At 59.6% G+C, this 13,047-nt stretch overlaps 1 protein-coding gene across 1 annotated transcript in view; it reads left to right on the top strand.

The window, feature by feature from the left end:
* SLX9 (SLX9 ribosome biogenesis factor) overlaps positions 1-11,841 on the top strand; it is a 35,831-nt gene extending 23,990 nt beyond the window's left edge. The window contains 3 exon segments of the mRNA XM_017888682.1: positions 2,454-2,601; positions 8,332-8,406; positions 11,202-11,841. Coding sequence (XP_017744171.1) covers positions 2,454-2,601; positions 8,332-8,406; positions 11,202-11,325 — 347 coding nt within the window. The 3' untranslated portion in view covers positions 11,326-11,841.
* Positions 11,842-13,047: the final 1,206 nt, after the last annotated feature.

The raw sequence follows: 13,047 nt of genomic DNA, 5'->3' as shown, positions 1-13,047 counted from the left end.
AATATTGATCTTGTATCCTATGAATTTACTAATATCATGATTAGGTCTGGTGGTCATTTGGTAGATTCCTTAGGATCTTTAGAAATGCGTAGTTTCTGTATGTGTGGATTTTTTCATTCAATTTGCTTTTTTTCCCCAACATATGTTGAAATTTTTGCTGTGGATCTGCACGCACCGCCTCCCCTTATCTTTGTGAGGACAAGCTCGCAAACTTTGTCCTTGCTGTTCCTCCCCTTTGCAGGGCCCTCCCATTCCTGGAGGCCTCCCCTAGTCACTCTCTATCCCTTGCTTTGTTTTGTCTTGTCCACACACCTGCCCAGTGCCCAGGTAGTGCCTCCACACTCCACCACACAGCCTGTGCCCCAACCATGCCGCAGGCAGTGGCTCCCCACGTCCCGTGGGTGGGAGGGTGGGTAGGTGGAATCACACGCATATCCCAGTTGACTTTCCCAACCCTCAGTTGTCCTCCTAGACGGCATCATTTGCTTTACTCTCCGATAGCCCTGCTTTCTTATTGCTTGTTCTTTTTAAAAATGTCTTTACTATTCTTATGCATTTAATTGTTTTTAAAAAATAAAATTTAGAATTAGCTGCACAGGTTTGACTAGAAATCCTGTTGAAATTTTAATTGAGGCATCAGATTTTTCTGGAGTAACTGACAGAGAAGAACTGCACTCTCCCGTGGGTTCTCCTGGCTGCGTGGAAGCTGGTGTTTGTGTGGGGCCTCCCCCAGGTGCCGCAGATGATAGCAGTGCTCGGTGTTCCCAGGGCGTGGGTCCCGCCCACCACTGCCTGGCTCCCTCCCTCCCCTCTCAGAATAGAGTGGGCCAGGTGGGATTGTCGATATTGTGGTCATCTTTTCCTTGCTCTGATTTATCATTGAGTGTCTAATGTTTTGCCCTGAAATGCAGTACTCACTGTGGGTTTCTAGCAGCTCATCTCTGTCAAGGAGCTTCCTTCCGTTTGTGGTTTCATTGTGATTTTTCTCATTCGTGGGCAGTGAATTGTGCAGAATCCTCTGGACACTGGTGGTGGTGACCATAGGCTTTCTCGCCTCTTGAGTGGCCACTGTGGAGGGTCACCCTGAGGCATTTCCCAGGAGAACCATCCTTGCATGCCTGAGGCTCACCCTGCTTGGGCACAAGTATCATTCTTTTGAAAGGCTTCTGGCTTTGACTTGCTGAGGTGCAGGCCTTTGTGTCTGTCCTCATGGGAGCCACACGCATCGCATCCTGGCCTGGGTCTGCAGCCTGTGAAGGAGCCACCTGGCCTGGCCCGCCCCTCCCTATCCCCGTTTTCCAGGGTGCCCTGGCTCTCTTTTGGATGAGGTGCTGTGTAACGTGTCTACCACAGTCCGGGCAGGATTGAGAAAGTGCTGGGTTCTTACCTTATGTTTGTGGTTTCCGAGGCTGTGGAGAGCTGATGTACACCTTCCAAGCTCTCAAGCTGCACTGGGGGCTGAGGACCCAGAGGAAGGGTGGTCTTTGTCCCAGGTTCTTGTCAGTGATTTGGAGCCAGGTAAATACTCCCTGCTACAGGGACCCAGGGCAGGGTGGCATCCCTGACTTTGGGTTGGTCAAGGTGGGCCCTTCAGTCCTTGCTCTGTGAGTCACCTGCCCTGGGGGCTGAGAGGGACGCCGCCGTCCCAGACAGTGGGATTGGAGAGGAGCTGGCTGTTGGCACCTCTGGAAACCTGGGCACTCCTCCTGGGGGGCACAGGTGCTGCCATGCCTGGGCCTGTATCATGAGCTGGCAGTGTTTGAGCTGCAGGCCTGTCCCACTGGGTTGCCCTGAAGAGAGCAGGCTTTGTCCGCACTCCACAGCCTCCAGGAGCCACATGCAGCGAGCAGCATGTCCGAGCATGTGTTCTCTTAGCAATTTTGAAATAAATACATTTTTAAATGAAATCAAATCCCAAGGCCATGCCCCTTCTCTCCAGACCCTGCCCAAATCCCTTGTCTATTGTGGAGGCCTCAGCCCTGCCTGCCACCCCCCATGGCCCCAAGCCCTCAGGTCTGTCCTGGGGCTCCTCCCTTCCCTCTGGGGAGCCCTCTTCCTCCTGGGAACAAAGCTGAGCCTCCCAGGCTGTGACTTGCCATCTTAAGTTGAGGACCCTTTTCCTCATTTCCCCTCTGCTCGGTAGCTGTGTGCAATCCCCCATGCGTGCTCCGGCTTCGGTTGCCAGCATCCCTTTGCAGGAGAAATCCTCAGTGGCTGCAACTCCACCTCATTGTCAGCCCTGTGATTAAAAAGCACAGCTCTGTCATTAAGGGGAAAAAAAATAACTCAAGCCTGCCCACCCCGCAGGTTCCCGGGGCGGAATGGGGGCGACAGCGGGAAGGAGAGAGGCAGTGGGGCTGGGCACCCCGCCGGGTCTGTCATGGGCCGGGGCTCTGGGCCTGGGCTCCTCCTCCGCCTCTGGCTTGCCTCTAATGCCGTATCTCCTTTCTTAGAAATCGAAGCCATAAAACTGGCTGAGCAGAAGCACAGGGAGGAGCGGAGGCGGAGGGCCACGGTGGTGGTGGGGGACCTGCACCCGCTCAGGGACGCCCTGCCCGAGCTGCTGGGGCTCGAGGCTAGCAGCCGGCGCCAAGCCCGCAGGTGAGTGTCTGGGAGTGGTGACCTTGTCTGAGCTGTGGGGCTGACCCGGGTCCAAAGGTGGAGGGATATGAGCCGGACCTGTGGGCCACGGTGGCTCCTGACCCTGCAGAGGCCAGGAGCTGGGGCTTCAGCTGGTGCTCCACGCAGGTACCCCGTTCCCAGGGCGTGAATTTGTGAGGCTGGCGGGGGCTGTGGGGCGTTTCGGGGCACCCAGGCCCACCCTCGTGAGGAGCCTGGTGACTCTGCTGATGCCGAGCTCCCTCGTGTGCCCCTCCCCTCACATCGGCTACAGCTCCTGCCAGGTCCCACTGGGGGTCCCCACAACTCCCTGTTCTGCCACAGCCTCCGTCCTACAGAAACCCTGCTGTGCTCAGCCGAGGCCCCTGAGCACCTACCATGCTCTTCCTGTGCCTCTAACGAGGGCTCCAGTCTCCCCTCCGGAGTGGACCTTTCCCTGACGCCCGCCTAATGCTGCACACCCTACCCTGCCCCTTACTCTGTCCCACAGAGGGTGGCCTGTGGGGATGGCTCAGGCCTGCTGTCAGGCATGTTGAGGGTGTGGGACGCACACATGCAGGCCCCTGGGACACACATCCGGAGCTTGTCCCCTTGGAATGGGAGCTGCCTCATGCATCCTCCCCAGGAGGGACAGGGACTGGTGTGAGTGCGGCTGCTCTCCCGAGCTGTACCTACCTGTGTGGGAGGCACATGCCACCCAGCCTCACCATGGGTCTGGATGTGGTTTGTTCTTCAGGGAAGAAGCAGGCCCCTGCCCCACCCTTGGCTGCTGGCATCACAGTGCCCCTCCCCTGCTCCCTGCTGAGAGCTGGGGTGGTGGATTCTGGACCCTTAGTGCGTGAACGGCTGAGCCAGCAGGCCTGGGCCTCAGTGAGGCCCCTCTGCCCTCCTGCCCTGGGCAAGGCCTGGTCCCCAGCATGAGCCCTCCTGATACACTGAGATGCTCCCTCCAGAACCCTGTCACCCAGTGAGCCATTTGCCAGTGGCAGGTTCCTTGTGCCCTGGCAATGTGGATGTGGCCCTGCCAGGCTGCTGTGGTGTGTGCGACCCAGGATGGCTCAACCAGGAGGGCGGCGGCTGCATGACCTCGCTGTCACCTTGCAGGGGCTGCAGCCTGCCGATAAGCTGCTGCCTGTGGCGCCTCTCTCCCGGCAGCTTTTCTTTCCTGCTCTTTGTGCCTGGGTGACATGCCCGCGAAAGGAGAGCAGCCTCCGCCCTTTCCCAGGGGCTGGGAGGCACCGCCCGGGTGTGGGTGCTGAGGCTGTGGGCTCAGGCAGGAGCTTCGTAGCCACTGCCCAGCTTTCGGAGCTGGCGGGAAAGAGGCAGGGCTGCTCTGTTCTGTCTCAGCTTCCGGGCCTTCCTCATTCATTTGTGCATCTCTAATTTTGCCTTTTCTTTCTTCCTTTTTTTTTTTTTGAGACAGAGTCTTGCTTTTTTGCCCAGGCTGGAGTGCAGTGGCTCGATCTCGGCTCACTGCAAGCTCCACCTCCTGGGTTCCCGCCGTTCTCCTGCCTCAGCCTCCCAAGTAGCTGGGACTACAGGCGCCCGCCAGCATGCCCGGTTAATTTTTTATATTTTTAGTAGAGATGGGGTTTCACAGTGTAAGCCAGGATGGTCTCGATCTCTTGACCTTATGATCTGCCTGCTTCGGCCTCCCAAAGTGCTGGGATTACAGGTGTGAGCCCCCACACCTGGCCTTATTTTGCCTTTTTAAAAATAATTTTCTTTCTCCTACTAACTTTCCATCTGAGAAGAAAGCAGGGGCTGTGTGCAATGTCAAACCTGGGGTCCATCCTTTCATGGCCCAGCTGCCCAGGCCCGGGGGTGGCAGGTCACGCGCTGCAGGCCCAGGCAGCTCCAGGCCAGCATCCCACAGTGGAGCACTGGGTCCAGACTAGGAGTGGCCGCCCGAAGTGGAGATGTGACGACCGAACATTCCTGGTTCTTGGACAAAAATGTGACCCTGGTCAAGTATCGTTTCCCTGTTTTCAGTTTTCTCATCTGAAAAATGTGCTTGGGGCTCCCAGAAGGGAGAGAGCTGTGTAAACACCCAGCCCCCAGGCCGAGGAGGATGTGCCCCTGCCTCAGGGCTGCCTGCGCCTCCGAGCGGGGCTCTGGGCCAGGGGCTCTGGGCTGGGAAGGCCCATCTGCTCTCAGCCCTGAGAGCCTCCTGTCGCTGGAAGTCCCCGTCCCTCCTCGGATGCGGCTCGGGAAGCAGTGCCTCCTGACCCTGGTGGAGCTCTGGGAATGGGCCCTATTTTAGACAGGCTTTAGATTCATAGAAAAATGGCAAAGGTGGTACCGAGAGCTCCCTGGAGCTCCGCCATCCCCGCGTGCTGTTCCTCTGACATGAGTGTGGTGTGTTTGTCACATAAGGAACAGTATCAAAAGAGAAATAGTGAGCTGTAAGTAATTAATAGTTAGCTAAAGCCCATACCTTAGGCTTCCTTCATTTCTCCCTAACGACCCCTTTCTGCCTCAGGATCTGTCCAGGATCCCAGGTGACAGCCAGACGTCACGGCTCCTAGGCCCCTCTTGGCTGTGAGTTTCTCAGACTCTTCTTGGTTTTGGTGACCTTGACTGTTCTGAGGAAGTTGTTCCTCAGCTGGGATCTGTCTGATGTTTCTCTCATGGTACAGGAAGGGACTGAGTGTGGGGGTGGAGGCCCACTGTCACTCCACTGTATCGGGCACACCCTGTCACCGTGACTGACCACTGTGAGGCTGAGCTGACCCCTGCTGGGTTGAGGCCCCCCCCCCGCATGCTGTCCCCTTTGGAAGGAAGTCACTCTGCAGCCCTGGCTTGGGGTGGGGGTTGTGCTCCACCTCCTGGAAGACAGAGCAGTGACAAAAGATGGTTTGGAATTCTGCTGGGAAAGGAGCTTTGTCTGTCCTCCCCGTATATGTATCGGTCATGCCTTGGTGTTGGTCTGGACAGATGGATGTTTAGTTTACACTTGAGGTTGTCATCCAGCACTACTTGATTTTGGTGCTGAAACTGTTCCAGCGTTGGCCGCTGGGAGTTCTTGCAGTTGCCTCCGGCTCCCTTTGGCCCCATTGAGGTGGGGATCATGTTTTTAGCTCTTTTCCACTGCCCAGCACCCACAGGTGCCCCAGGTGCATCTTGGACATCTCCTGCCAGTCCTGCTGTCTCTCTAGGGAGCTCTGAGCCTGGCATTGCAGGTGCGAGACCCTGGGATCTGGGGCTCGCGTGCCTGGGCAGTGGGCCATGTCTCTGGGAACTGCACCTAGGTCCCAGCAGGCAGGTCTCTGCCCCACTGACCACCACTCATGGACTCTGCTGTGCTCTGGGCTTGAGGGGTCAGCAGGCGAGCACCAGTGGCCTGGGAGGCTGGAGGGTAGACAGCCCTTCCTTCCCAGCCTGGAGCCCTGTCTCCCGCTTCTCCCCTTCCCACCTAGCGGGGAGAATGTCTGGCTTGGGCTGGCAGAGCCGTCCTTGTGGAACCCAAGCATTGGGTCCTTGCCCCACGGCCCCTCCCAACCCTCAGTCCCCTCAATCCCCTGTCCTGGCCCCCTGCCCTGAGGGCCTCATGCTCCTGGGGTGCGGGGTGCAGAGCTGGAATCTCAGAGGCCAGGGCAGGGCCCGTGTTTGGGGATCACGTCGCTCCTGGCTGGGAAGCAGACATCGAGCGACACTTGACCCCGGTGACCCCCCCCAAGCTCTGGACCTCGGCCTCCTGTGTGCGCTTTGTGGGCGATTGTCAGGAGGGGGGTGGTGGTGACGTCGCTGCTCCTGCCTGGAGGGAGTGCCATGGGGACTGGCGAGGGTCCACACTGGGCAGAGCTAGGCTCGGATTCCTCCACGGCTTCCTGCTGTTAGGCCTCTTGGAGTTGCATCACTGCCGGTGCTGCCCTACGGGTGACCTTGGCCCGTGACGGTGACTGCCCAGCACTCTGTTCCCAGGACCCTGAACTCGGGAAACCCCACTGGGAGGCTGTGCGTCCCGCCTGGGAGGATGGGGTGTGGGACGTGTGGGTGGGGGGGTGGTCCCTGCAGTGGGGAGAAGGAGGTGCTGCGCCTGGCCCTGTGGGCACTGCAGCCACCCTGGGTGCAGCTCCTCTGCTTTGCGACCTTGGGAGGCATTGGTCCTGCCCCCACTGCTATTTCATCTCTTAAAGTGAGGGTGCAGCTCCGGGGCCCAAGTTTTCCCCAACCAGGAAGGCTGCCCTGGGCCCGAGCTCAGGTCTCCTGATGCCAGCACGTGGCTGCCCCCACTGAGGGCTCTGCCCTGGCACCAGGGGTGCACCTAGAGGAGGGGGCCACACGCTGACGGCTTTTGCAAGGGCGGGGACCCAGGACAGCTCTGGGCAGTTGCTGAGGGATCTGCTGCTCAGGGGTGGGCTCAGGGAGGGGGTCAGCTGGCCAGAGGGGCAGAGCTGCACCGGGGCAAGACTGGCCCAGGAGAGGCCTCGGGGAGATGTCATCAGCCCTGGCAGAGCCCCTGGAATGAATGGAGCTGTGGCTTTGAGCGGGCGGAGGGAACGGGAGACGCGAGGGGCTGTCATCTGCCGGTGTGAGCAGGAAGGGATGAGGACTGAGTCCTTCCCCAAGTCAGCACAGAGCCAGGGTTAAAAGAAAGCGGACGCTGAGGGCTATTTTGGGCAGACACAAAATGTCTGTCATTCATATTTTAAGAGATCCATGAATAAAAGATCAAGTCTCCTGGCCTGAGGACTCCGCGGCTCCACCTTCCTGCCGTCCTCTGGGTCCCACCTCACTGTGTGGACGGCAGGTCTGGGAAGGCACCTGGTGTGGCCCTGAAGGTTTTCTCTTCCTTTCAAGGCCCAGGTCGCTGTCCCATCTGAACATTCGGACAGGTGGGCAGCTGCCTTGGCCGGCTGACCACAGGGAGTGCAGGTGAGCTCCCAGAGATTCCCACGGTTACCTGAGGGTGAGAATTTCCGCGGGGAGCCAGAGCCTACCTGGGGTGGACGTCAGAGATGAGAGTGTCCTGGCCCGCCCGTGCCCTGAGTCAAGGCCCAGCTTGGTGGTTTGGAGATCCCAGGACTAAAGGGAATAACCAGCAGCACTCAGGAAACCTCCTCAATTCCTCCACCTGTCCATGGGGGACCGCAGTGCTCGCTGGTACCCCCCCTCCCCACAGGTGCAGGCAGGGCAGAATCTACGGGAGGTCCGCGCCCCTGTCCCCAACTTCAGTCATCAGGAGGGCAGGCGCAGCTCCCCACTGTAGAATAGCATGCGCCTTCTTCTAGAGAGAGGACTTGGGGACATGTAGACATGGGTGGGTGACTCAGCCTTCCTGGGAAGTGGCGTGTGCTTTGGGAGTGGGACCGGCTCTGCCTGCCAGGGTCATTTGGCCCGAAGCGTGAGGTGTCTGTGCAGCCTGCCCTGGCCAGGCAGGTGGGGTGAAGATGCTGTGTGTCGTGAGACATGTTCCTGACTGACCACTCCCTCCATGCCCCACGGAGCCAGGAGGAGCTGCAGGAGTCACCAGGTTCCATGCGCAGCAGCTTGGGGCCAGTGGTCACAGGACTGTCAGGCAGTTGTACTGCTTGTCCAGGTCCAGCCTCCACGGCCACAGTGCAGCATGGAACTTGTGGTTCTGCAGCGGTTTGGTCACCTCCAGCCACCACGATGTCTGCTCCAGGAAGGGAGGAGCCAACCTCTGCCCACGGGAAGGTGTTCAGGGGATGCTGGATGTTGACTAACGTGGCTTCTCTGTGTCCACAGCAGGGAGAGGGAGAGCAACAAGCCCCGGCCCTCAGAGCTCAGCCGGATGAGCACAGCCCAAAGACGGCAGCTTCTGTGAGTGTCCCCACCCCGCCCACCTCCCTGGGAGTTCAGCTCCTGAGTGCCCACCTCCCCACCCACCTCCGCAGGGAGTTCAGCTCCTGAGTGCCCCCACCCTGCCCACCCTCTCCAGGGGTTCAGCTCCTGTGTGCCCCCATTCTGCCCTCTCCAGGGCTCCTGAGTGCCTTCGGCCTGCCCTCTCGGGTTCAGCAGCTGAGAACCCCGCCCCCGTCCCCCCAGTCCGCTCCACGCTGCTCCATTAGCTCCTGCCTATCCACTCCAGGAGGGCTCGTGTTTGGTTCTGTGGCTGTGTACTGTGGCCCCCAGTTAGCAAGGCTAGGACACTGTGATTTGCAGAAATTTGTACTCAGTTGTCCTCTTGAGTACAAAAATCTGCAGACCACGCTCTCTTGCCTCTTTGTAGACTCAGCTCCGGTTTCCACTGAGGGACATTGTTACGCCCTTATAAGATGGCTTTAGTTAAGCTACTGGAATAATTTTTTTCTTTGTTTTTGAAATGACTTTGCTAAGATATTTCTCAGTAGGGAACATTCCGTGTCAGCTTCTACTGAGGCCCATTGTGCCATTCCAGTGTAGAATCTCCAGTGTAGAATCTGAAGTCTGTTTCGTCAGCACGATTGTTGAGCAGCTGGTGCCGAATGGTAGCTCCAAAGATTTCTTTATTGTCTTGGCTTTTCTTCAGGGGCACCAATTACACATTTACTACATCTCTCTGATCTGTCTTCCGTCTCGTGTTCTCTAATCCATTTTTACTCTGGACACTTTGTCGTGTCTAGAGTGAAGTATAGATAGTATAGTAAACTGTCTTTTTTAGTTTTTTAGAGTGTTTTTGTTTTTATTTTTTAGAGACAGTTCCTTGCTCTGTGGCCCAGGCTGGAGTGCAGAGGTGTGATCAAGGCTCATTGACGCCTCCGCCTCCTGGGCTGCAGTGATCCTCCTGCCTCGGCCTCCTCAGGAGCGGGGTCTTCCTGTAGATCTTTATGTTTGTCCTCTTTGGTTTCTGCTCCTCTGTTTGTGAACTGAGTTCTTCCCCGGTCAGTCTTGTCTGGAGACAATTTGGAAACGGCAGAGCCCTCTCCATGTGGCCATCCTCCTGCCTGGCCTCCCTCTCCGCCTCTCCCCAGTGTACAGCCTGGTCCAGGGAGCCCCTCCCTGCCTGGACAGGACGACGGGTTTTCCTCTCGCAGACTCTCTGTGGCCCGCACCCCTTGGTGCCCCCACGTCCTTGGGGTCTCTGCATTTCGAAGCAGCTCAGGTTAACAGGTCTCCTGGTTTCATGAGAGATTGAGTTTGGTTTCTTGTTGCTTCTGAGAGGAGAGCAGGAGGCCCCTTGTTCACTGCGTGTTCTGTGTCCGTGGTGCTTTCTGGCATGTGGGGACAGGGCTCAGATGTTTGAGTGGCTTTGGATCCTTCAATCCCAAGATCCCAGTGGGAAGCAAGAGCGGCCCCTCCCTGGGTCATGCTGCCCTGGGGGCTCCGTGTTGGACGTGAGCCTTGGAGCTCCTGGGGCTGGTGGTCTGTGCCCCACAGCTGCTCCCATGTGTACCAAACCAAGGAAAGGGCTGTTCTCTCAGGTGGGAGGGCCCTCTCTATGAGTCTCTGTTTACAGTTGTCCAGGATGGCACCTGGAGGCCTGGCCCAGCATGGGAGTCACACAGTGCCAGGGGCTCTGAGCCCGTGTCCCATACCGTGTCCAAACTCGGGCGCAGGCCCAGGCTCGCCCTGCAACCCCTCCCCGTGCAGCTTCGCTTCCGAGCGTCACTGTCACGGCTCCTTTCCTCCCCAGCTCTGACCCAGGCCTCTGCCCGATGGACCATAGTGCTAAGAACCTGGCCTGGGCCTGCCCTGGGCTCGGCTCCTTGTTTGCCCCCGGTGGGGCCTTGTTGGGTCCTGATAGCCCCAGAGCTCACTAGTGATGTCCAGGCTGTGACTGAGGCATTTCACCCTGACTTTACGGGGAGCGTCCCAGCTGCCATGCTGGGGCCAGGGTGGCAGTGGCAGGAGGAGGTGGTGGTCAGTGACTAGCAGAGCCCTGACCGCCTCCTGCTGTGGAGATGGCCCCAGCCCCGCTGTCCTCGGTGGCTCTGGTGTGTGAGCAGCCTGCCCAGGTGGTCATCCAGTGGGGTGTGAAGGAGCCTTGTTAGCTGCCCCCGAGGCTTCTGTGCCTGAAATGGGACCCATGTCACCTTTGTGTTCCACAGGGCACCTCTCTGGGATGCCAGCAGCTGCTCTGGGTTTAGAGCAGGAGCTGAGTGGCCGCCGGGCTGGGTGGCGGCTGGGGTGAGCTGGTGCTGTGCTGGGTCGTTGCCGTGGCACCCATCTGGGGCTGCTGTGCCCCCCTCTGCTGCAGGCCTGTGCCAGCTCAGGCTCTCCGGCTCTCAGCTCTCCTTCATGTGCGTCTATTTTGGTCGCCCGTGGAGGGAGTCGTCTCTTATGTAAGGTGTGGTCTGCAGGGCTTGTGAGTTGCCGCCCCGTTTCTCAGCCTTCGCAGCAGCCCCATCAGCCCCAGACTTGCTGCCGGGGCCGGGTGACACTTCCACAGCACACCCCACAGTGGGCACTGCCAGGGCTCTGGGACGCATGTGGCCCTGCGGGCCCGGGGCAGCCTCTCCCCTCCTGCTGGAGTTTCCAAGGCCCCGACATTCAGTCCAGTGGTGGCCCCAGGCCTCTGCCATTCATTCCGGTGTCCGACGTGCCTGGATGTTGAGGGGCTGAGCTGTGTCGGATCCTGGGGGTGCTGAGGGGCCTGGGGGTTCCTGCCTGCTGATCTGTGGTCTCCATTCTTTCAGTGAGGAAGAAAGGACCCGGTTTCGGGAGCTGCTGGCCAGTCCGGCCTACAGAGCCAGACCCCTGGTGGCCATCGGGCAGACGCTGGCCCAGCAGATGCAGCTGGAAGGTGGCGGCCAGCTCTGACCAGGACAGTGGGTGTGCCCCAACTCCTCAGGACACACGTGCGGGCCAGGTAGAAAGCGCCAGCCCCTCGAGGACCATGATCTGAGCCTGGTGGACGCCCTTCCCTCTGGTCGGTTGTGGGACTCAATAAAGGGCTCTGTGAACTTCCCCTGCACCCCCAGGGCCGTTCCCATGAGCTGCTCCCTGATTCACAGGGCTGGGCCCACCCTGGGACAGCTGCCCCTGCTCTGCTCAGGACGACAAGCCACATCCCTCCGCTGGCGGCCGCAGCCCCCACGCCGAGTCAGGGCGGGCTGTGCACAGTGTTTGTGGGGACTATAGTTGTGGAGGCCCTAAATCCGTCCCTGAACAGGCACTGGTGCCCCCAAGATAGCCTCCTGGCTGTGTTGGGAAGGAATTGTGCCTGGGTGTGGCCCCAGCTGTGCCACCAGCCACCCTGATTTGCTTCAGCCTTGGTTCCTGCTGCGGCCCTGGTGGGATCCAGGAGCCCTGAGGCCTGCAGGGGCTGCCATGGGGGCTGGCTTGGGGCCCTCCCCACCCGGGGGTCTGTTTCCCTTCCAGTCTCCCTTACCACCCTCAGTGACCAGGGACACAGATGCCCCTGGCAAGGCCCCAGCCTGCTCCTCGCCTGTTGTATGCACCCCCTGGGCTGTGCCCACTAACCCCAACCATCGCCCCCGCCCTTCCCAGCTGCTCCAAACCCAGGCGCCCACTGCCTTGCTCTGGGGGCGGAGAGCAGAGGACCCTTCTGCAGGGAGGAGACGCGGAGTGGGCCCCGCCCTGAAGCTCTTGCTGACCCAGAAGCAGGAGAGGGCCTCCTTTGTTGCTGGAAGCCCTGGTATTTGGGGGTTTGTTGGACTGTGAATCAGTGACTGATCAGTCCTTTTTTTCAGGGTGTGGAAAGCAAGGGGGTGGTGCGTCCCCAGGCCCCTGAGGCCCAGCTGGGCTCCCCCTGCCCCTGCTCCCGCCACCCCAGTGCTCTGCGGGACCTCGCTGGCCCATGTCCTGCAGCAGGGCTGGGCAGGCTGGGCGTGGTGGTGCACCCCACTCGGGGTGTCTGGGAAGTACAGAGCAGGACCACTCTCAGCTCCCAGGCAGAGGCCCAGCACCCTTAGCCTTCCCAGGCTGCCTGGGGTGGGGGTAGTCCCAGGGGCTCCACGGCCTTCTGGCTCCAGGGCATGTGGGTGGCCCCTGTGTGCACGGCCCCTCTTGTCGTGAGCGCCCGTGGTCCAACCTCCCCTGGCCCTGCCGCCTGCTCAGGGTTCAGAGCCCCAGCAGCCCCCCCAAGGCTTCCTGGCGAGTGGGTGGCCGAGACGACTTGGAGCCTGCATCCCTTCTGTTCAGTGTCCTGGCCCTTCCCTGACATGAGCAGACACGGCATCCACAGAGACAGCCTGGACACCCTCCAAGGCCCCGATGATGGGGCAGACGGGCATACAGGAGCTACAGGCAGCAGATCCCACACTCCCTCGGGTGGGGCCGGCTTGGCTGCCCAGCCCCAGCTCCTTAGAGAACGGACTTCTCGCTTCAGAGGAGCTAGTCACAAACCAGTGCTTGCAAAAAAACCGTTTTTGTGGTAGAACGAGTGTTGGGAACAACGTCTGTGGGATGCACACAGGGCAGCGTGGTGGGGAGGCGGGTGGGGGGCGGCTTCCACTTTCTCCAACATCATCATCCCACGGTTTGGGTTTCTTGTGAAAAACCTGGCTGGGCACAGTGACA

The sequence above is a fragment of the Rhinopithecus bieti genome, unplaced genomic scaffold (genome assembly GCF_001698545.2).
Source record: "Rhinopithecus bieti isolate Rb0 unplaced genomic scaffold, ASM169854v2 scaffold_18153, whole genome shotgun sequence".
Lineage (NCBI taxonomy): Eukaryota > Metazoa > Chordata > Mammalia > Primates > Cercopithecidae > Rhinopithecus > Rhinopithecus bieti.
The sequence above is the reverse complement of the archived record's forward strand: the minus strand, read 5'-3'. Positions and strand labels throughout refer to the sequence as shown.